Raw genomic sequence first — 23,664 nt, forward strand, 5'->3', positions numbered from 1 at the left:
TCCCTCAGCCTTTCATCGTAAGGCATTCAGATTGATTTTTCTTAGAAGAATTCACTGAAGTCAGATGTGTCTTTTCCCTGATTTTACTTTCCCCAGATTTTTCTGTTAGATAGAAAAATAAATGTCATTTTTAATGAAAGCCAATCTTTAGCCTTCACTGTAGCACTGAATACAAATATTTGCCTGACAAATAGCATGTGGTATTGCTTCCTATAGAATACATAAAGAAGCAGCTTCTTTTTCTGCCGTGTTTAATACAGTGATGAATATTCAGTCAGCCTCAGAGTAAAAACCAAGAAACCTGTGGTTTAGGCTGGCTTTGGGTGAGTGGGCTTGGACAGGTGTTTAAGTAAGCAAAGGAAGAGCATTAAATACTGCAGGACATAAATGTGTTGCAACTCTATCACGCTAATAGCAATTCTTGTTCTATAACATGCCAGATATTATATTATTTAGTTATATATGACTAAAACAGTTAGGAAGTCTTTACAGTAAATAGTGTATTTTGTCAGCTGATTAGGACATTTCCATGAATGCAGACATAACATGCTACTTCACTGTAGCAAGCCTGTTTGAGCAACAGAAACTCTGATTGTGGGACCTTTGTGATGGTTTTGCGATCTTTACTGAGTGGGTACCAAAGCCCAAGTACAAGAGGGATTACTTATGCAGACTCTGATGTGATAAATGCCTTTTTATTTGCTCCAGGTTAAATTGTGCATCTAAAACATTGCTGTAAATAGCTCTGCCAAGGTCACTTTATAGCCAGTGCCCAGCAGAATTGTACATCACATGAAAGTGTTCAGTAATTTAGACTGTATTTGAATTTTAGTAATTTGGCCTTTGAAAGCTTTCAAGTACCTTTCTCGTCAAGCTAATAGATTTAAAAGATCTGGATGAATGAGCAATCTAGTTGTGTTAGATGGCTAGCGTGCTGTATAGCTGACACTTTTCCTATGCTGTTATAGAATAAACCACTATTTTTTTGGTATACTAAAGGAAAGAAAAAAGCAAAACAACCCAAAACACCAAAACCACCACAGATTATTTACCAATAAATACAAGAAAAATTAATCTATTTTAAATAAGCGTGTGATATCCTAAAGAACCAGACAAATACCAAAACCGAAACATGAGCTGATAGATGATGTACTGCATCTCTGCCCTCATAAGATGACTGTCTCTGACCTAAGTTCTTCAATCTACCCACAACTGTCTTGTCCGGTTCAGTTATAAACTGTATTAGGTGATCCTTAAAAGTCTTTGTTCTATCTATTATTTCCGTGTCTTCCTTATAGAAAATTCCTGCAAATTCAGGTAAACATCCCTACTGAGAGACATATCTCAAAGCCATACCTATATTCTTATGGTTTGTATGTATTCTAATTTGCAGACAATAATAATTTGCAGTTTTATGCAGAGACAGGCATTGCATAATGTGGTCCGCATGTTGCTTAGCTAATTGTTTACGTTATTTGTGCACATGTTCAGTGAGAGTTTTTTTACCTGCAAAATTTGAAGCAATTTTAAACAGAAACTTGTAACAGAAGGGATCAGTCAACAAGTCCTAACTATGTCTCTTAATTTTGAATTGCATAAATGTATGCATTATGTGGTGAAGAATGAATTCAAATAATAAACTCCCATCATGGAAAATACTCAGAAGAAAATAACTGAGAAAATAAAGACTAAAATAAAACTCACAAGGAAGAATGTGAGCATTATCTCTCTCTCTCTCTCTCTCAACACACAACACATGACTAACAGATCATAATTTTTAAAGTTACAATGATCATCATATATAGATTCCTCCCCCATTATGTCAATTCTGATAGAATAATGGTATTTTATATGAAATGGTGATCTTTTAATGCTGACCTTCAAATAGCTGCCAGCTGAGTATGGGTAATATGATTGCAAAAATTCCTTTAAGTTGCTTGAGTAAGTATAATGTTACCAGCAGAGACCTAAAACAGAATGTTTTGTGTGGCTTTAAAAAAGAGACTAACAATGAAGTCTTTAGAATTCTCTCTTAAAAACAACAGATAGTAGAAAAATTGTTATTATTTTTCAGTTTTCCTACTTGTATTATGAGGACAAGACAAGTTCTCTAAAAGAACGTGCTTATCTATAATAATATGCAAATCACCTGGAAGTCTTTTAATACATAAGAGTATATATTTTTATATATATATATATACACATACATATATGCATATGCATATGTATGTAGATATATGTACACACACATACAGAATCACAGAATCACAGAATGGCAGGGGTTGGAAGGGACCTCTGGAGATCATCTAGTCCAATCCCCCTGCCAAAGCAGGTTAGCCTAGAGCAGGTTGCACAGGACCATGTCCAGGCAGGTTTTGAATATCTCCAATGAAGGAGACTCCACAGCCTCTCTGGGCAGCCTGTTCCATGCTCTGTCACCATCAATATAAAGTGTTTCCTCAGGTTGAGGCGGAACTTCCTGTGCTCCAGTTTGTGCCCGTTGACCCTTGTCCTGTCTATGGGCACCACTAAAAAGAGTCTGGCCTTATCCTCTTGACACCCACTCTTTAGATATTTGTAAGTGTTGATAAGGTCCCCTCTCAGCTTTCTCTTCTCCAGGCTAAACAGACCCAGGTCTCTCAGCCTCTCCTGGTAGGGGAGATGCTCCAGTCCCCTAATTGTCTTCTTAGCCCTCTGCTGGACTCTCTCCAGTAGTTCCCTGTCCCTCTTGAACTAGGGAGGCCAGAACTGGACACAGTACTCCAGGTGTGGCCTCACCAGGGCAGAGTGGAGGGGGAGGAGAAGCTCCCTCGACCTGCTGGCCACACTCTTCTTAATGCAACCCAGGATACCATTGGCCTTTTTGGCCACAAGGGCACGTTGCTGGCTTATGGTCATCCCGTTATCCACCACGTCTCCCAGGTCCTTCTCTATAGAGCTGCTCTTCAGGAGCTCAACCCCCAGCCTATACTGGTGCATGGAGTTATTCCTCCCCAGGTACAGGACCCTACACTTGCCCCTGTTAAACTTCAACTGGTTCCTCTCTGCCCAGCTCTCCAGCCTGTCCAGGCCTTGCTGAATGGCAGCACAGCCTTCTGGTGTGTCAGCCACTCCTCCCAGTTTTGTATCATCAGCAAACTTGCTAAGGGTGCACACTGTCCCTTCATCCAGGTCATTGATGAATATGTTGAATACGACCAGACCCAGTACTGACCCCTGGGAAACACCACTAGCTACAGTCCTCCAACTAGACTCAGTACCACTGATCACAACCTTCTGAGCTCTGTCCTTCAGCCAGTTGTCAATCCACCTCGTTGTCCACTCACCTATCCCACACTTCCTAAGCTTGCCTATGAGAATGTGATGAGAGACAGTATGAAAAGCCTTGCTGAAGTCAAGGTAGACAACACCCACTGCTTTTCCCTCATCCACACAGCCAGTCATGCCATCATAGGAGCCTATCAGGTTGGTCAGGCATGATTTCCCCTTCATGAACCCATGTTGACTACTGATATTCTTCTTTTCCTCAATATGCTTAGAGATAACAGACAGAATAAGCTGTTCCTTTTCAGGAATGGAGGTGAGGCTGACTGGCCTGTAGTTTCCAGATCCTCCTTCTTGCCCTTTTTGAAGATTGCAGTGAATACATATGTGTTCATTGTGTTTGATGTTTTCCAGCATTTAAACAGCAGTGCAATGTTGGCCTAGAGGGAAGACACGTAATATTTAATTCTTTAGCCAAACATAATTAGTAGGAACTGTCCTCATGCTAAACTGGCATCAATCAGTACAACCGTGTAATCATGTGTACTTCATCATAGGTAGAAAATGCTAAAACAGTGAAGAAAATCTCTTCCTTAAGCTTTTTATTGACCAAAGCTCTAAGTGGACATAAAGTGATGCAGGGTAATAGCATAAAGCATTATTATTATGTTATTATATTCAAGCTTGAGTGACACTGAAAAAGCTGAATTTGTCTGATAAGAAATAAATATTATTAAATTTGGTACGTTTTAAAATAATTGCCGTATTATCCATCATATAGCACGTAATCTTTTATTTCATGAAATGAAAAAAAAAAATCAGTCTGTTACAGAATGGTTCACAAAATAAAAAAATACTCCTTCTAGCATGATTATGAGAAAAAGAAAAATCTGGGTATGTGATCCAGATGGAAGCCATTGCAATGAAGTCTTCCTTTTGCATGACAGTGTGTTTGAGATCCATTTTCCTTTCACCCTATAACTTTGATAAATCCTCAGCACAGGTGTATACCGTGCTTAGAATGAAACAGTGCACCTGGGCAAAAAATGTGTGATATCATGAAAACTTCATTACTTGTTTCTGTTTTGGCCTCTGTGGAGCTGGACTGTGCTACTACTCAGCCCTAGATGCATATGAATAATTTCAGATTAGGAACTGGTTTGTTATTGCATCTCCTTGGTCTGTGCCAGGTGAATGTGAAATATATAAACTGTAATTTTATATCAGGCTTGGTACTTGTATTAAAATGAGAAGTACTGATAATGTATGATGATTTATATCTCACTTCTACTTCAAAAATCTGTTTAATCACATCAGTGTCTTAAATGGATGAGCATCTTACCATAACTTATACATCTGGTGTATTAACTTTAAGTGAGTATTGCAGTACTCTGCTGTCTTAATCCAGAAAATTCATTATACAACATCTGTTTTAGACGGCAGCTTGTGATATCACTGGTGACAACTAGTTTCCATAGTTTCCACTGGAGTAATATATTGTATTTTCCACATCAGCACTCACTGCTGAATAGCAAACAAGACAAATCATGAAGCTACACAATAGCCAAAGAAGAGGGACTACAAAGTTTTGCAAATAATTAAGCTATTGTATTAGATTTCAGAATTGAAAGACAAAACCATTACCATTACGGGAGAAAAAAAGAATCTAACGTTTCTCATAGTTTTCTGTGAAAACTGGGTTCTAGCTCTGGGGTTACTTTTGTCCTAGTTATACTAGCCTACAGGCTCAGACCATTGTTTTCATACTTAGATAGCAAACTATTTGTTGAATTTTATACAGAAAACGTTGCAAGTATTTCTTCTGTTCTATTTTACAGCCAAAAGTTTTCCTGTAAAGCAGAATTATAAACCTTAATTGCTCTGGAACAACTCCATTCCACATTAATAAAAACACAAAATATTTAGCAGTACATAGGATCAATAAACACATTTATATATTAACTGTCGGAGTAGAAATATGCAGTTAGGATACGTATCACTTGAGGAATGGAAAAAAAAAAAAAACAAAATCCAAGGATTTTATTCCCAGGAAACAAATTGCATAATCCAGTGCTGGATATTTTTATTGTCTGGTTTTTAAATTTAAATGCATTCATTAAGTGTGTGAGTTCACTTATGGTTTCTTAGATTTTATTTGCCGTGGGACTGAATTTGTCAAGTATGCTGCTGGAATATAATTAAAAGCTGTAAAAAGTAAAAGGTGAAACTACGTTCCCATTTAAAATCTTGTCTTTAACTGTAGACAGGCATGCTTGTCTGTGCAAATATTTCTCTGACTGTCAGTGGTGTATGCCAAATACCACTTTCAAAAAATTCTTATGCTCGTAACATGACTCATCAACATTTCTGCATTTTGATATGGCCCTTTGAACTGGAAAAAAAAGCTTCAGAGAGACTTTTCCTTTCATTGGTATAGTTTAGGTAACCAGAAAAAAATCCTGCAGTAGATATTTTGTTAACTTATGACTACGTATAAAAACAGTTAGGAAAAGAAAATGTGTTCCTTGTTGAAAAATGCAAATGCATTTTCAGAGCAGTGAACTCTAGTGCCTTGTGAAATCTCTGTGAATGCAATATGAGCATGAATACAGGCACACACAATTGCACATAGAACTAGTAGATTTGCAGCTCTGTGCAGATACAGTTTTCTGTGTTTCCAATCTTTTGTGTTTCCAATCACAGCTGCACAACCATGTGCTTTGAATATATGTCTGTAAAAGCATGCTGTCTTAACAAAACACAATGTGGAGATAAACCCTAGCTGGTCTTAGCTGGGCCTGTTCTACTGTGATGATCTGAAACTTAGAATCATAAAATAGTTTGGGTTGGAAGGGACCTTGAAGGCCATCTAGTCCAATCCCCTGCAGTGAGCAGGGACACCTTTATCTGGATCAGGTTGCTCAGAGCCCTGTCCAACCTGACCTGGAATGTTTCCATGGATGGGGTTTCCACCACCTCTCAGGGCAGCCTGTTCCAGTGTTTCACCACCCTCATTCTAAAAGATTTCTTCCTTATATCCAGTCAAAATCTACCCTCTTTTAGTTTAAAACCATTACTCCTTGTTTTATCACAACAGGACCTGCTAAAAAGATTGCCCCCATTGCCATTTTTTTGCATGGCAAGAAAATCTCGGATCTAAAAGAAACAGAATTACTATGAAGATTAAGTTACCTCTTAAAGGAGGTGGGTGTGATCCTGTGAATAAGGATTAATTTACATTTGCAGGAGAGTGTGATGACAGTTGAACAGATCCTTTTTCAAAATTACTTCCTCCCACATTCTGGGAGTGTTTAATTCAGCATAAGAAATGAGTCATTCAGCTGCAGAGTTTTGTATGGGTTACTGGTACGAACCTGAAACTTGTTTTTAAACTGCCAAATAATTTATAACATACAGTTTCCTTTCACAGAATCACAGAGCGGTTGAGGTTGGAAGAGACCTCCAGAGGTCATCTAGTCCAACCTCCCTGCTCAAGCAGGACCACCTAAAGCCAGCTGCCCAGGACCACGTCCAGCCGGCTTTTGTATATCTCCAAGGACGGAGACTCCACAACCTCTCTGGGCAACTTGTGCCAGTGCTCAGTCACCCTCACAGTGAAAAAGTGTTTTTGTGTGTTCAGATTGAATTTCACGTGTTCTAATTTGCACCCATTTCGTCTTGTCCTGTCAGCGGGCACTACTGAGAAGAGCCTGGCTCCATCTTCTTTATTCCCTCCCTTCAGATATTTATGCCCATTGATAAGATCCCCTTGAGCCTTCTCTTCTCCAGGCTGAACAGTCCCAATTCTCGTAGCCTCACCTCATGTGAAAGGTGCTGCAGCCCTCACTCCAGTAGCTCCTTATCTTTGTTGTACTTGGGAGCTCAGCACCAGACACGGTACTCCAGGTGTGGCCTCGCCAGTGCTAAGCAGAGGGGAAGGATCACCTCCCTTGACCTGCTGGCAATGCTTTTCCTAATGCAGCCCAAGATACCATTGCTCCAAGGGCACGTTGCTGGTACCTGGTCAGCTTGTCGTTCACCAGAACCCCAAGGTCCTTTTCTGCAAAGCTTCAGAAAACTGCTTTCCGGCCAGTGAGCCACCAGCATGTACTGGTGCCTGGGGTTATTCCTTCCCAGGTCTAGGACTTTGTGCTTCTTGCTTAACTTCATGAGATACCTCTTTTACCATTTTTCCAGCATATCAAGGTCCTTCTGAATGGTGGCACAACTCTGGTGTACCAGCCCTTCCTCCCAGTTTTGTATTAACTGCAAACTTACTGAGGGAGTACTCTGTCCCATCATCCAGGTCATAAATAGATATGTTGAACAGTATTGGACTGAGCACCAACCCCTGGAGTACACCACTAGTGACTGGCTTCCAGCTGGACTTCAGGTCACTGATCACAACCCCTGAGCCTAGTCATCCAGACAGTTTTCAGTTCACCTCATTGTCCTCTAATGTAACCTGTACTTTGTCAGTTTGTTTATGATGATGTTATGGGAGATTGTGTCAAAGACTTTAGTAAGGACGAGGTAATCAACATCCACAGTTCTCCCCTCATCCAGCAGAAAACAAAATTATAGTTAAATAACAGTTGATTCTAGTAAAGTAAGGAAAAGGAAAGATCTCTTCTAAGACCTGGCAAATTTAGGAAATCTTAGCCACTAAAACTTTTGTGGATTTGAATCAGGATAGATTCTTGTTCCTCTGCTGAATTCTCTGATACTGTGACCTTTTGCAAAATGAGAACCAGAACTTCCAGTAAGATGGGGATATCAAAAAAAAAAAAAAAAAAGAGAGAAAGACTGAAAGTGGATTTTTTCTACTTCAGTGCTGGAACAACCTGAAGGATTTTCTGGTTGGATACTCTCAAATGAATGATTTCTCCTAACTGTGAATGATGTTTGGGAAAACAGAAAATTCAGAAATTACAAGAAGCAAAGAGGCCCAATAGGGTACAGAAGAGATACTCTAATAAGTCATGCTTAAGTCTTTAACCAGTCCCTGAGCTCTCCTCAGATGTTTTGGCTTAAAAAAGTAAAGGGAAAAAAGGCAACATTTTCAAATACTGTGTTGGCTGTATAAAAATGAGTTGATGGTGCATTGCATTCTGTAGCACATACAGCCTTTTTCCTTTATTCTGGATATTTTAAGTTGGTGCTGGGAAATGGCCCTAGAGAGGTGAGGGAAAGATTGCTTTGCCAATAGGACAAATTTGAAAGTGAAGAAATTTGAAGTGCTCCTAGTTTATGCAGTGCACCTAGTGGTGTTTGAAAAGCTACTGGATAGGTTTCTATGGTGTATCTTTAATTTCTTTATATCTTTATTTACGCTTAAATATTTAACAAGAACTGATGTATTTACAAATGCTTTCTGAGACACTTAATCTCTGCCAATCTGAAATGAACCCAAATGAAGCAGTCGATGAAGTGAAATTTCCACTTAAAAAAAGACCTGATGCACTCCCCAGACAGTTGCAGAAATGTGGCACTTGTAAGGCTGTGCTTATATTAAGAAAGGCTTCCCAGGTTTCCCAGTATTGAAAAAGCTATGGGGTAGGCTCGATAAGAGAGGAAAACTTATTGGTCAGTAATATGTGTTGTAATACTTCAGCAAGATTCTTCTAACAGCGCTCTCAGCCTGCGCTTGCTTCAAAACCCTTGTCATAAGGATACAGATGGTTGCCCTTACCGGTCTGGAGTCAGTATATACTTAAGAGCACAAATGGCATTTGAGGGGAGCAGTTTATTACAACGGAGTCCGGAGTCTCCAGAGAAAAGATGTAACCACTTGAAAGTAAATAAATTAATTACAGGCTTTCTTTTGTTTTGCTCCTGTTTTTTATACAGAAGGAAGTATGGGATTGGGATGGGCTTGCTTTTGGGGTTCTTGAGATTGAGGAATCCTGAGACACAGCCTACCAAATATTTCAAAATAAAAATAAACTCACAGTCACCCAGATGGCATGCACATGGTGATGGCAGTTGTCCGGAGATCATTTTGGGGAAGTTAGTTGCAAACTCTTCCTTTAGCGGAGACAAGGAAGTGGATACTCAAAGGAAAGAGGACAGGCAAGAAGAGGTATCTGGTATCTGTCTTCTCATTTTCATCATACACAGAAAAATGAAGCTAATGGTTTAGCTGCTGGTGAACAGCCTACAGGAGCAGACTTGAGAGCAGTTAAAATTTGCCAGTTTGCATACCCTGAAATCACCAAGTTCTTTGATGAAAAAATCTGGGGTTTTAATAGCATTATCAGGTATGATAATTCTTAGAATGCCTCAGTGAGGCTCTGGGATGACACTAGGAAAGACTCGACTTCAAAATTTCAGGTTAAGACAGAAATTTTCAACCCAAGTTATTTATAGGAAATTTAGGAATCCAGAAGAATCATGAGACTTTTACCCAATCCACTTAGCCCAAGCAGTAGTGTGTGTACATAACAGTGCAGGTTAGTCAGACCTGCCCAGGAGAGAGCTGGAATGGAAAATTTAGTCTCATAAATCCCAGGGCTGGAAGGCTTAAATTCAATAAAATAATCTACCCGCGCTGCTAAGTAGGATTAGTTGCAACCACCAGGAGCTGAGAGTGCTCAGCACCTTGAGGTGTGATGAAGTCTCATGTGTTTGCCTTGGCTTTCTGTGCTGAATTTAAATGCATAATGAGACATTGATAAGCAGTACCTATCCAGATTTGGCATTAAAATGAATGGCAGAATTGACAATTTAATTAAATTAAATATATTTCAGTTTTAATCAAGTGCATTTCAGTTAAAATAATTGATCATTTCAATTATGAAAAAAAAAAAAGAAATAAACTGGTCTCAGTTATTTCCATTTATAACACTCTTTCCTTCAACAGAACAACAGTGATGAAGTTACTGTTATTTCTTCAGTGTCCACTTACATATTCTATGATGAGACGAATTATTATATTGAAAGATGAGGTGTTTAATTGTCCTAAACTTAACACATTCAATTAAATTTAGGACATTTTACTTGAATTGAGTGGAAAAGCAGAAGGAATGCCTAGCATGGATTTCCATCCATAATGCAGGACTGGGTTAATTATGGTTAAATAATAGCTTGAGACTAATGGGTTCACAAACACTTGTATTCAGCTCCAAATACTTATGCTGTATTTTTTTAGTTGTAAAACATGTAATGTAAGGTGATGGCTATTTATTCCATTGATGTTAAGATAGCTCACGGTAGGTTTTCTAGCAGCATAGAAGACAGGTGACCAACCAATAGTCAGTGCATTATTCAGCTAATACTTTTGTGTTCACAGCTGAAGCTTATTAGCACTGTCTTTTTGTTTGTCACAGAAAAGCAGTGAATTCAGCGGGACTGATTTCAAACCGGAATTTGGATTCTAGAGCAAACTCAGAGGTGGTATTTGAGACCATCAGGGGTTGTCCCGACAGCCAGAAAAGCTCTGGGTGCCTGGTTTGGATGTATCTGTGGGATTCGTATGTGTGGGGTAACTGTCCTGACGTTCTGAACACAGGTGGAGTCAGTGGCTCTCATATATGGGCTCTGAATCAACATATCACGTTTGTGCTGAATGGGAAATCTGCTTGGCAAATTCAACTTATGTGGCACTTGGCTAAAAGCTGTTGGGATCCTCTTTCCAGCTGGAATTAGTGAGTCCAGTTTTAAGGTGGCACTGAGCTTAACAAGGTATTTCAGTGCATATGAGTCTACATTGCCACTCCTTGGGTTAATAGTTGTGCTTCATCTGGATCTTCGGGTGCTCCTGTTCGATGTTCTCAGTGAGAGGGTCCTTCACCTGTGGAGCTTATTTCACTTTTCTCCTCAAGCCTAGATTGTATGTGTTTGATATAGAGCTGGGCTTCTTCTACAGCCACCTGGGGAGGGATGGGTTAGATGCACTAGCCATGAAGCAGCGTAGGAAGCTGAAAGATTTTGAGAGGCAGAGCTTTTCTATGTGGTAATAAGCAGGAATTAGCTGATATTCTGTTAATAAATAAATAAATAAAGCAAGCAGTGGTAATTGTGTTAAAGTACCTGAAGCCTTCTTCAATGCATGCTGCAGAACAGAAAAGGAGACATTAGAAATACTGATGCTGTATCTCTGGTGAATAATCTTATTTACGAAGGTTTATGCAATAACAAAATAAAATACATTCAAATGAAATAAATATAGAATTTATAACATTTTATCATGTTATATATTAAGTTGTTGAGCTTGAAACTTTGACAGTATTTTCACCTATGTCTGGCTGTATTAATTGTAGCACTTGCTCAGTTTTATACACTTCATTCCTAACCTTTTGTACATCATGTGCTTTAAAAAGAGTGAAGAGACACTTGGAAAGGAGTGTATCTGTACTTGGTACATGGTCTAAGCTTTTCTCTGTAAAATATTTTCTACCTCTTGTTACTGCTTGTCATTTCTCTAATCATCTTTCTTTTTGTCTCAAATTTTGTTCTGAAAGGACAAAACCTACAACATCTTATACCTGATGCATACCTGCCTAGTGGAATTATTAAATCAGCTTTTTTTAATTTAGACACTTGAGAAAGTACTTTTTGCTAATTTATCGAGCTTGATGTTTATTTTTGTTTTCCGATGGCGTGATTTTAACTTTTCTTATTTGATATGTTTCTCCCCTTCCCTGTCAATATTTTTTTGTTTGTTTATTTCTCTATTTGCACTCTTTCTGACTTGGCATAAGCTTCAGAAAGTTGAATATAAATTATTTTAATATTTTTAGTTTCTGTGACAGTTCAGGCAGTGACACTGAGATCCAATAGCAGCATCTGTCACTGTCTTTTCCTCATGCTTATTGAATTTAGTGTGGAGAGGGGGACTCCTAACATACCTGCTTGTTCTCCTGTGATTGTCCTCTGTATCATTACACTGGCTATCCATAAATTTCTCAATACTGAAACTAATTTAGATTATAGCAGTTCAAACCAAGCAGATTTAAAGTATCTTGATTCCAGCAGTGAAAATTGCTCTTGTATTTTTACAGTGCTATTACAGACCATCTTCTCAGCATGTTTTGTTTTATTTTTTTCCTTAATATGCAAAAAAGTCTTGGCTCTCAGGAGGATGTGCTGTGCTGTTTAGTTTGGGTATAGTCAGGCTTCTGTGTAGAAGGAGTACACAAGAAATACAGATACCGTGTTTGTCTGCCTCAACCACTGAATAGGGAGAATGCCTCTCCAAAGCCAAGCCCTGATGGCAGCCTGAGGTTTCTGGAAGGAGTTTCCATGCCTGCTCCTATGACTGACGAAGGAAAGTCTTCATCCTTTCTCTCACCATCAGTCCAGCTTTGCCCCAGACTGTGCCACCAGCCTCTCCACCAAGCAGCTGTGCCAGGCAGCAATGCTGCTGGTGCTGGTGCAGTGCCATCAGGAGAGGAGACAATGCTGCTCTGGTCAGAGTATCAGTGATACAGGTGTTCTTGTTTATTCTGAGCCTGCAGAAACCTACCTAGACATAGGCTATGGCTAAACTGGATGAACAAAGAGACATTCAGGGTTCCTGAAGGAATCCATGCACAGGATCTAGAACAGAACCTGGATTAGTCTGGAGAAATCCTTATTCTGGAAAAAGGGAGGACCAAACACACAGGCCATGCTACCATCCCCACAGTTCCTCTGTCGAGACACAGTGCTGCTGTGATGAATCACCCTTCTGCCAGCTCCTGCTCCCAGGATGTTACAGTTGGGTCTGTGGTGGCTGACTTTAAGATATTTTCTATCTATCTTCTGACTTACAATCAGACCAGTTATTTATGGATTTCAATATATGTCAGTAGCATTATTAAGAACATTTCTACTCTGCTCTTGTGATAGACTTGGTGCTTGCTAGGACAGTCCTTACTCCAAGGACAGCTGGTGTTATCTTAACCCTATATTTCAATAAGTCAAAAAAATATTAATGTTGCTTTAAAACCTAATTCCTGTGTTATATATCAAGTTCAGTTCCAATGTACTATGTGCAATCAACTTGTACAGATTATCACCCAATGAGATTTTTAAAAGTTCTAAAATGATTCAGAAGCCATAAAAGAAAGGGCACTCAACAAACCCATAGTAAGGTATTTTCTCACCCAGACTTCTCATCCTTCATTGCTCTTTCCAGTCCCCTCTGGTCGAGCAGCATCTTCTGTTTACTGTGCCACGTGGGACCAAGAGAGCGTAGCTGTAGCCAGGCTGGATGAGACAGGCACATTAACAAGAGTAAACGTGTCTGAATGTTGCTGGCTGCTGTTGCCATCCCTTTTATCCTTGACAAGGGGGCTGCAAACCTACAGCAGTGGCTTAGCAGGAGGCCATACGGGTCCCACCTGGCATAGCTGGGAAAAAAATGATGTGTAGGTATATGTATAGCTTGTTACTGTTGTTGACTTTAATGTAGACTATAGTAGACAGTTACTTCAGCCTTAAGAGCAATTAGTGATCTCATTAGTAGCGGAGCTCCAACAAACAGCTGGGAAAGAGCAGTGGCAGTCTTGCTTCTCTCCCTGCCTCCTTTGAAGCCACTAGGTTTTCCCAGAGGAAGACCAGCCATATGACATCCCTTCCTTCCTAGGAGCCAGTGTAAACATCCAGCACGAATCCATAATGATTTCTTTAGGAGTAGGTGGCTACACCACCCTTCCTGCAGCCTGCTGTATGCCCTCTATTCATATTACCAATTCCCTTATATATCCCATTCAAGTGACAGCTGTGAATAAGCACAAGCCTCTGGCAGCCAGGATTGACTCAGAATTAAATTCAGGGATAGGGAGCTGTCAGCTAACGGACTTCTGTGGCATCATAGCTGTCATTTGAATAAGTTACAGACCACAGTATCCATTTGTCTTTGGGCCTGTGAGCAAGAGGGATGGAACAAATGGCTGAAATTTAGTACAGGTTTCTGCAAGTTTTTCAAATGTCGTGCACTCATCTTCAGCGTGGTTATTTTGTGTGGCTAGCAGCATTTCCATGTAAACAGGAATAATATTCTGTTGAAAGCTCTCTTTAGTATGAAAAAAAAAATATTATAAAATTTGATGAGGATTATTTTCCTCAGTTCTAGCAAAGACTAAAATATCTGGGTCGAAGTTTCATAGCAGTTACCCGTGCACAATTTTCACTCTGGTATTGGCAGCTTCTCTTCAGATGCCAAGGAACAAGACATCCCCCCTCCCTTCCATGCTGCTTGTAGAGTGTGGTGCCCCATGCTGATGATGCCAGGCAGATTTAATTGTGCATGCTCAAAGAGAAAAATGACATCCACGGTTGGGTTAGTGCTCTCTGTGGCAAGCTGACAAATCCCCCAGCTGTCAACTAACCTCAAAGGCAAGTGTACGTGGCTCCAGCTTATGTCTGCTTGCATTCTGCCCATAGGCATTTATAAGCTGAAACTCTTATTGGCTGCAACACATTCAGACTGCTACTGAGAGAAATGTATGGTCTGTTTTATGTGTTTCAATCTCTAAGGGTGACCCACACAATTCAGGTTTATTTTTCAGACAGACTGTAAGCAGGTAAAGACAGCAATTTTTTGCATATGTGGCAAGTGAAAGGGCATAATGTTTATGGCTATGGATCTGGCTAAGTTGCTGATTGCTTAGAGAAAATAATTTCTTCCTCGGCCTCAGATGGATTATATTTATATTTTTATGTATTTATTGAGGTTACTGGCTGCCAGAGAACTGCGTGCACACAAAACGGCCTTACATAAGTGCCAATATATATGGGCAAACGCAGAGGCATGTGTTGCTAATGCAATATTGGAGTCACGGAGGAGGACGTCTGGCAGAAAGCATTGTCACTTCTGGTGCACTGCAGGCTGTCCATCTAAAGCTATCATTACCTGGCACCTATGCTCTACTGAAATAATCAGACCAATCTGCAAATGGGCAAAAAGCCATCTTAACAGATGGCTTTGACTGTAGGTAACCAGGAAACCATGCATATACATTAAACAGGGGTTCAGAGAGCATGGGTCTTATCTAGGAACATCAAAACAGCCATTAGTTTGCAGCTCCTCTGTATACTGTTGAGAACATATGCCATACCCATCAGACACCCACATAGGGTGGGCTAGAGCCAGCTCCCACGCTTCTGATGAACTTTGTAGGAATTGCTTGGTTGCACATGGTCTCAAGCTACAGATAAATCTCATGTTTTGCAGTGAACTTTGAATTTGTATTAGAGAGACAAAGAATGAAGTTTGAGGATGCGGTTGCATCCACCTAATTTGCATGCCCAGCTGAGGCACTGTCTCACCCAAATTTTAGGTGGTGGAGAGGGCTATCCAACCTACCTGGCACAGTTGTCTAAGTTTCCTCAGTAGAGAGTCATAGAGAGAGGCTTTGGATATGTGCAGAGAAAAGACCAATATGTTTACATTTTGAATACATTGGAGTCTTAGAACAGGGTCTTAGAATATAAAGAAATATCAGGAATTGCCCAATATCTTTATCAACTCAGGATTTAGTTCACCAAGCTTGTACTGAGCAGCCAGTGCTATTCTTATTGCTTGTAACAGTCTGCATATTAAAGTGCTCAGCTAGAAAGTGGGAATTCCTGGGTTCTTGGCCTCTCTAGTATAATAAACTGCAGATCCTGACCCCATGAGTCCAGATGAGTGGTTGTCACCATGCTTTGAAGCTGAATCATAGCACAGCTCACTCTCATGAGGCCGCAGAGAACACACAGAAGCAGCTACTCCAGGAACATCTCACCACCAGTTATTTTCACAGGCTTAATGCTTCCCCATATACACAAGGGAGCATGCAGACCACGTCTCTTTTAGTGTCCAAAGTTAGTATGCATCTAAACTCAACCAACCAACCAAACAAAAAAGGGCCGTATTCACATCACCTAGCTCCATCTAAAATTCACTGGGTCTTCTGTGTCCTATTGGCTGGCTATGGGTTTTCTGAAGCATGTACTCAATGGAAATTTTAGGCTAATTGTAATTAAAGCTGCCTCAAAATAGCCCCAAGGCAGCAACATCAGGATTTAGGGGAGATACTGTAGCTTCAGTGAATCTGTGCAAATACCCAGAGCTCTTTTATTGATGCTGGGAGCTGGACAGGATGCAGAAGTGCTGCAGGAGTCCAAATACATCTACTGTTCCCTTTCTGATAACTGAGCACAGGAAGAGAGGATCACAGGATGGAGTGTACATATGTCTGTGAATGTGATGCTCTCTGATAGCAACACAGAGCTTCAGAGAATATTACATGCCTGAGAGAGAAAGTGTGTTTCATAATTCAGGCCGGGCAGACTGAGATTTCCAGGACCATAGCACCTCTCCATAGACCATGTGTAAATTTGAGTTATTGATGCCTCAGGACCTTGGGAAGCACTGTAAGAGTTATGGAGAAAATAACCAAGAGAAAGGCATTTATTTTTGTGACTACCATTCCACTCAGTTAAAATCAAGGAATTCACGACTTAAATACAAGGTGCTAATATGTAGTTGTTTGTCTGTAGAATTAAGATACCTGTAAATCTGTCCTAGTAGTAGCAACACTACGTGGAGGATAGTGTGCTCTTCATATGATATATGGCCAGCTTAGCTCTGTAAGGAATGTGTGTATGCTATAAAATGCCATCTGTATAAGGGACCAAGTAAGCCCTATTCATACTTCAAAATTGCCAATGTAAAGAATTGTGATTATCATTTTAGGTTTGATTTGCATAACTCTGCATTCTTAAGGTACTTTGCTTTTAACCTAAATTACTCTCCCCTTAACTATGGAGTTAGAATGAAATTCAGCTGTCACAGATAAGAGTAATGGTATTTATTAATGGTGCAAATCATTCATACACATGGAAAGAACTTAAATGTGCAAAGCACATCAGAACAGGAGATAACAGTCCTTAAGGGACTGATTCATCTTTGACTTCTATGAGCCTTTGTTATGCTAATGGTAGATATGTGTTCCCAAGATCCGTTGCATCCGTCTATGTCTTACCCTTTGATTTCTTTATTAAGTCTTCTCCCTTGTCACTACGTGTTCTTGTTAATTCCTATCAGGTTTTGCAGCTTGCGTCATACTTTGCTATTTTTTACCAAAATGGTTTATTGAGTTCCCTAGCAGCTTATGTGCTTTCCCTCTCTGCCACACCTCTCTGCCACTGCTGCCAAAAGGGCCCCTGGGTGAGCTGCCACCAGGTGGTCCCCGATACTAACGGCTTTCCTTTGTTCCTAGAGCAGACAAGGCAACTGACCTAATTAATCATTCCCAACCCTCATTAATAAACATGATTTTGGTAATTTGGGATGAACGTGTTCATGTAGTCTAGAATACTGAATGTTTTATCTAAATATTTTTAGGCATTTACATAAGCATTACGATTTATGATGGCCCTCGGTGCTACTGGCTTTGCTAAGGTTGTAAATCCTCAGTATTTCTAAAGTTGAGATGCACGTTTAGGTGAAGAGTCGTGGGCGTGGGTGGTTAGCTCACCCACGGTTGTGGCTCACAAACAGTGACCACCATGATACAAGCAGATGGCACCTTTAGTATCATGAGTAAATGGAAAAGCTGTTTCTAGGTAATAATGTCATTAAGAATATAAATAAGAGCAAAACATGTAGGCTAATGTAGATTATCAGCTGTAAGAATAGCTATAAGACAATTAGAGAGCTATAAGAAAAGCTAAGATGTACTGAACATTTCTCATGAGCTTATTTTAATACGAGGAGTAGGTGGGGTTTTTTTTTCTGAAACATAATATACTACTGCAGTGTGTAGCTACTTCATTATACTTTCTTCAGTACAGCTATGTCTTCCGACATCTTGTACTCACTCTTGGGACTAGATATATATGAAACATCAGCAGCGTGATTTTGCTCATGTGCTAGGCTCTGAACTCGGCTACAATTAAATATTCAGCAGGATACTCTGTCTCTAGCTAAACTCATCTAGCATTATGAAAGATTAATTCAGTGTTATGCTTCAATTTAATGAAAGAGTTGAAGTGAGCATTTCTGTTGAAAATTTCAGATTTCAGGTTTAGAAGTTATGATCTTTATTATGCTTTTTAAAGGGCACATAAGATAAATTATCTATATAGAGTTATTTCATATTGAAATCTTTCTCTTTCAGGATACCTGTTCTAGCATCGTAATTACAATCCCCCTTGTACTTTGTTGTCTTTATCATGCCATTTCAAAATAAATTTTACATATTTCTTAAATGGACATGCAGTAAATAACCTGTAGAAAAAACTAATTGCATATCAGAATGGTGCAGATTTGCAGATCTTGCTGTATATTGTAAGTTTAATTTGCATTTTCTGTTTCGTCAGTACTAAGATTTTAAATGGTATGTGTATCTGAGAAAGGAATAGCGGCAAATTAGGGATTCGGTTTTAGTTGTCATTCTGCTGCAAATATCACACAGTGTATTGTATAAATGGGGTTCTTTTTCTGGATTTCATTAGTAGATTTTGCTCCAGCTGCATTCCCTGGGAATTTAGAAGGGAAATCATGACCAGGCCTACACTGTCTTAGAACGCAACAGGATCAGCATCATATCTTTAATCAGATTTCTTGAGCCTCCTGAGAAAGGAGAAGGAACGAGCAAGGCCCCAGTTCCATCTCACTGTTTGCTTGGTCTCTAAGTTGTCTAAAAAGCAGTGTCACATGTAGTGCCTCCTGCAGTCACACACACCACCCCCACCACCACCACCACCCACCCCCCCGAGAAGCAGCAGGCACACTAGCATTTTCGGACTCTTGCATGACAGTCAATGGCAGTTGCCTGTGGAAGGATGGAAAGACTGAAGGGCTGAAAGTCAATAATCCTTTTTGTTTTGAAACACTAATTAGCTGTCGCACAGTTCTGCTGCCAGTGAGCTGGCTACTGCAGTGGGCTCTTATTACCGTGATCAGCAGGCAAAGAGCTGAATACAAAAGGAAGGAAGCTAAAGAAAAAGAAATGTCTGACTGAGACAAAGGTTGCAAAATAAGTAAAAATTGCCCAATATTATGTATTTTGTATCAGTAAGAAAAGGAAATTCTTCTGATGTTCTGTTTACTGAGCCATCAGAAGCTCGCAGTGCTAGAGTTGATGTCCTGCAGTCTTAGAATGGGCCTATTATATATCATTTAACAAATTTATATAGTAAACATAGCTTTGTTACTTATGAGTCCTAAAGAGAGAGCTCATTTCAGAAGTTGTTTACTGGATATACAGAATAACTGAAGGCTACATTCAATGATGGTAATTGGTATTGGATTAAATCATCCAATCAGATGACTGTAGTGTAGTTTTTGCATGCTAAGGTGCAATGTAAGGTGGAATTCGTGTTTTAAGTGTGTGAAGGTAGCCATGGATGTCTGCTGAAAAAACATACAATATTTATAAAATGCATTTTTTGAACCTAATGTGAAGTTATTTGAGATTGGTACCTTTTGTATGTGAAAGTCCGTTTGCATCTTGTATACGGATATGTTCTTGGTATCTGCTTTCTCTTTGTGCCTTCTGTTCCTTGTGAGTTTTATTTTGTCTGTACATATTCTTTGTGGCCACCTTAACTACCCGTATAAATTTGTCTGTCCACGTATCCTAGGTAGTTGTCCACCCCCACTGTATGGTTTTTCAGCATGCGGGTGGTAATGCAGAGCAATTCGCTCAAATACCATCCATATAATTTCTCTTTTGGGTGGTTTGGCAGCTCAACCAAAATACAAAGTTTCAGCAAGTTTCACCTTTTGCATTTCAGGATTATAATGATGAAATTCGCCAGGAGCAACTGAGAGAGCTGTCATATTTGAATGGTTCTGAGGATTCAGCACGTGGACGGGGCATTAGAGGAAGAGGGATCCGTGTGCCACCTGCAGCTCCTTCAAGGTGCGGTAACCTGAGCTATTATGCTAATAGCTTTAGAAAGTGTGAACAGTACTAAAACAAACATAGTTTAAAAAAACAAACAAAAAAAAAGAAAATCACACACACATGATAGTACTTACATATACACGATGGACTTTGGTCAGTAAACCGAAATGTTTTTCTTCTGATAACTTGCGTGGTCGTGCCGTGCCATGTTCTCTGATCTACAGTTCACAGGCTATAGTGGGTGGTATACAAGTATGAAACAACTAATCAGAGCAGATTATGAAGCCAGTGACAGGATATTTCTAGGAAAGAATATTGTTACACCAGCACAGAATCGATATGGTCAGTATCATAAAATCATTGGTCGGTTAAGTAGTCAGAGAACGCTACGTAGTCTGGATGGAATTTTATTTGCCAAATAATTACTCTTTTTTTGTATGTATATTGTGTCTATTATGTATATATTGCATTATATATTGTTTGTTTTATAGGTTATCAATTTTATATGAATTTGATTGGCACCATCTAAAAACATTGTCAGATGAATGTTTCTTGAATTCTTCCAAGTATTTTTTCATATATAGTTAACAGCTCTGCTTGTTCATAAGGCCAATGTATAGTCTTAATACACTCTTTCAGACTCATTTTTCGCTGTGAACCCTTAAGAAATTTGTTGCCTCAGTCATCTAGGTTACCTAGCTACTTCTAGGCATCCATAGAGATCATTTCAGGTTGGGTCCTAAGAAATCCACTTTTATTTTGGAGGAGGAAATAGGATATGGCAGTACCTTATTTTATGCTGGAGAGGAGTTGTTCTTTGGTAATTGAACTGCCCGATCTTGTCTATGACCTTTTTTTTTTTCCCACTGAAGGTGTCTATCATGTTGTTCCTCAGTTCTTCTCGAACAGAATTTTTTATCAGTAGTATGATGTACATACCTAGGATTTTTTACACTTGGCATTCATGACCATCTTCCACTGAAAGTCATTTTCGGCTGAGAAACCAGTCTTCCGTACACCTAAGATCTCCGAAGGGCGTGACTTAATAATGATGTTCAGAACATCGCTGCAGCAGACTGGCAGCTTTTAAATTAGGCTCAAAGCATAATCAGTGGAATGCTAGCCCCCAGCAGCATTTCCTGCAAAATACCCGACTGATTGAATCAGTTGCACAGACATAGGCTCTTGGATGCTTTCCTATTTTCCAGTCAGAAATCCCAGAACATTAAAAAAAAAAATTGCAAATGAAGTATTTTAATCTAAATATTTATGCTAATAATTTATGCTAATAAAAATTACATTTATGGTGGTGCATTCGATATGCTTAAGGGAAGCCATTCAGAGGAAACTTGACAGGCTTGAGATGTGGGCCCATGTGAACCTCATAAAGGTGAAGAAGGACACGTGCAAGGTGCTAATCCTGGGTAATCGCCACTGTCAGCACAGACTGAGGGATGAAGGGAAATGAGAGTAGTCCTGCAGAGAAAGACTTGGGGATATCACTAGATGAAAAGCTGGACATGAGCCGATGATGTGCACTCGCAACCCAGAAAGCTGACCATATCCTCAGCTCCATCAAAAGAAGCGTGGCCAGCAGGTGGAGGGAGGTGATTCTCGCCCTCTACTCTGCTGTGGTTAGACCCCACCTGCAGTTCTGCTTTCAGCTCTGGTGTCCCCACCACAAGAAAGACATTGACCTGATGGAGTGAGTCCAGAGGAGGACCACGAAGATGATCAGGGTGCTGGAGCACCTTTCCTGTGATGAAAGGCTGAGAGAGTTTGGGTTCTTCATCCTGGAGAAGAGAAGGCTTTGGAGGGACCTCATTGCAGCCTTTCCATATATGAAGGGGGGCTTATAAGAAAGACAGAGAAAGACTTTTTACCATGGCCTGTACTGCCAGGACAAGGGGCAACGGTTTTAAACTGGAAGAGGGTAGGTTTAGTTTGGACATATTGAAGAAACTGTTTTTGATGAGAGTGCTGAGACACTGAAACAGGTTTCCCAAAGAAGTTGTGGATGCCCCGTCATTGCAAGTGTTCAAAGTCAAGTTGAAGAGGGCTTTGAGCAACTTTATCTAGTGAAAGATGTCCCTGCCCAAGGCAGGGGGTTTGGACTAGAGGATCTCTGAAGGTCCCTTCCAACCCAAACCATTCTGTGATTCTATAATTCTAAAACTGGCCACTAAAACTTGTAGTAAAATAGTGAACATCACAAGCTAGCGCTATGGGTTTGATTGTCTCAGCAGGGAACATGCCATGGCTCATACTGCTGCAGGAGACCTGAGTTCCATTCACAGCTCTTGATCTGCGTGTCACGCATGGTTATACCTGGCGCACACAGTGTTCAGAAAGGGCAGCACATTCAGGAGCTTGCTGCTCTGAAACAAAAGTCAGATTGCTTCCCTGGTATATCCCCCTTCTAATTTGTCGTATGATACGGTTACAGGAACCTATTTTTAGCTGGTAACAGCTTCTTTGGACTTAACAATTAGTTCAGCAGGGTGCATATAGCATAAATAAACAGGAGTATGCTAAACCTCTCTGTGCTTGTCTGTATGCGCTGTTCTCTTTGCACAGTGGGGGAAAGCAGAATCCTGTGCTATCTTTCCCTTGTGCTGTACTAAATTAGATGGGAAGAAAAGTTCTTACTCCTTTTATACTCTTGCTCTACTTTGCCTTGCAAGTTTCTGCCATCCTGCATCATCTGCCAGTCAGTTTCTCCCACCCACCAATAAATACGAGAATGAGAGGATGACTGCTCTTGTAAAATAGTTTCAGAGCAACAGAAAAAGTTCCTCACTTTCTTCTTCCTCTAGAATTACTTTGGATTAACTCTGCAACACTGTGAATTACAATGATCCAGAATTTCATTAGTACAAGCAACAAGAGGATCAGGTGTAAGAGGCACTGGATAGCTTAAAAATAATGCCTTTCCATAATATGAGTTCTGCCTGAGATATTGCCTAAAAGTGCTTGACATTGTAGCTGCCAAAACCCCAGAGTTATACGATACTTTAAATAGTAGTAAAAATGGAAGAGCCTTTAAAAAGAGGTAGCACTTGCCTGTCCTCCCTTGCCGTGCACGCCAAAGTGATCATTGCTTTTTGCTCTCCCCAGGGGACGGGGAGGTGCGATTCCTCCCCCGCCACCTGGACGAGGTGCCCAAGCACCCAGAGGAGCGCCGGTGACCCGTGGAGCCCTCCCTGTCCCACCAGTGGCGAGGGGCGTTCCCACCCTCGAGCAAGGGGCGCCCCAGCTGTCCCAGGCTACAGACCACCCCCGCTGCCTGCACACGAGGCCTATGAAGAATATGTAAGTAGCCGCGTGCATTCGTAACATAGCGTGAGCCAAACTCTGTGGTGAACTCTGAGTTTGAAGGCTCCAGGCCAATAATTCCCTGGTCTCCACTGCTTACCTCCTGATGGTGAACTAAGTTCTGGGTGATGCAGTGTGTCTGCAGACCAGTGTTTTGGGTGATGTGAGTTTGTAGAATTGTTCACAACTTAGTTTTGGATATGAGGAGGTCGTGCTGGGTAGCTCTCAGGGCATCACGAAAGAGCAATTCAGATATCCA

General features: G+C 40.3%; 1 protein-coding gene across 1 annotated transcript in view; it reads left to right on the forward strand.

Annotated features, from left to right (window-relative positions):
• The window catches only part of KHDRBS2 (KH RNA binding domain containing, signal transduction associated 2), a 372,404-nt gene that overhangs the window by 231,075 nt on the left and 117,665 nt on the right, over positions 1 to 23,664 (forward strand). Inside the window, 3 exon segments of the mRNA XM_086461500.1 lie at positions 19,978 to 20,105; positions 23,208 to 23,320; positions 23,323 to 23,402. Of these exon segments, the coding sequence (XP_086317626.1) occupies positions 19,978 to 20,105; positions 23,208 to 23,320; positions 23,323 to 23,402 (321 nt within the window).

This window comes from Leptosomus discolor, chromosome 2, assembly GCF_034619465.1.
Source record: "Leptosomus discolor isolate bLepDis1 chromosome 2, bLepDis1.hap2, whole genome shotgun sequence".
Taxonomy (NCBI): Eukaryota; Metazoa; Chordata; class Aves; order Leptosomiformes; family Leptosomidae; genus Leptosomus; species Leptosomus discolor.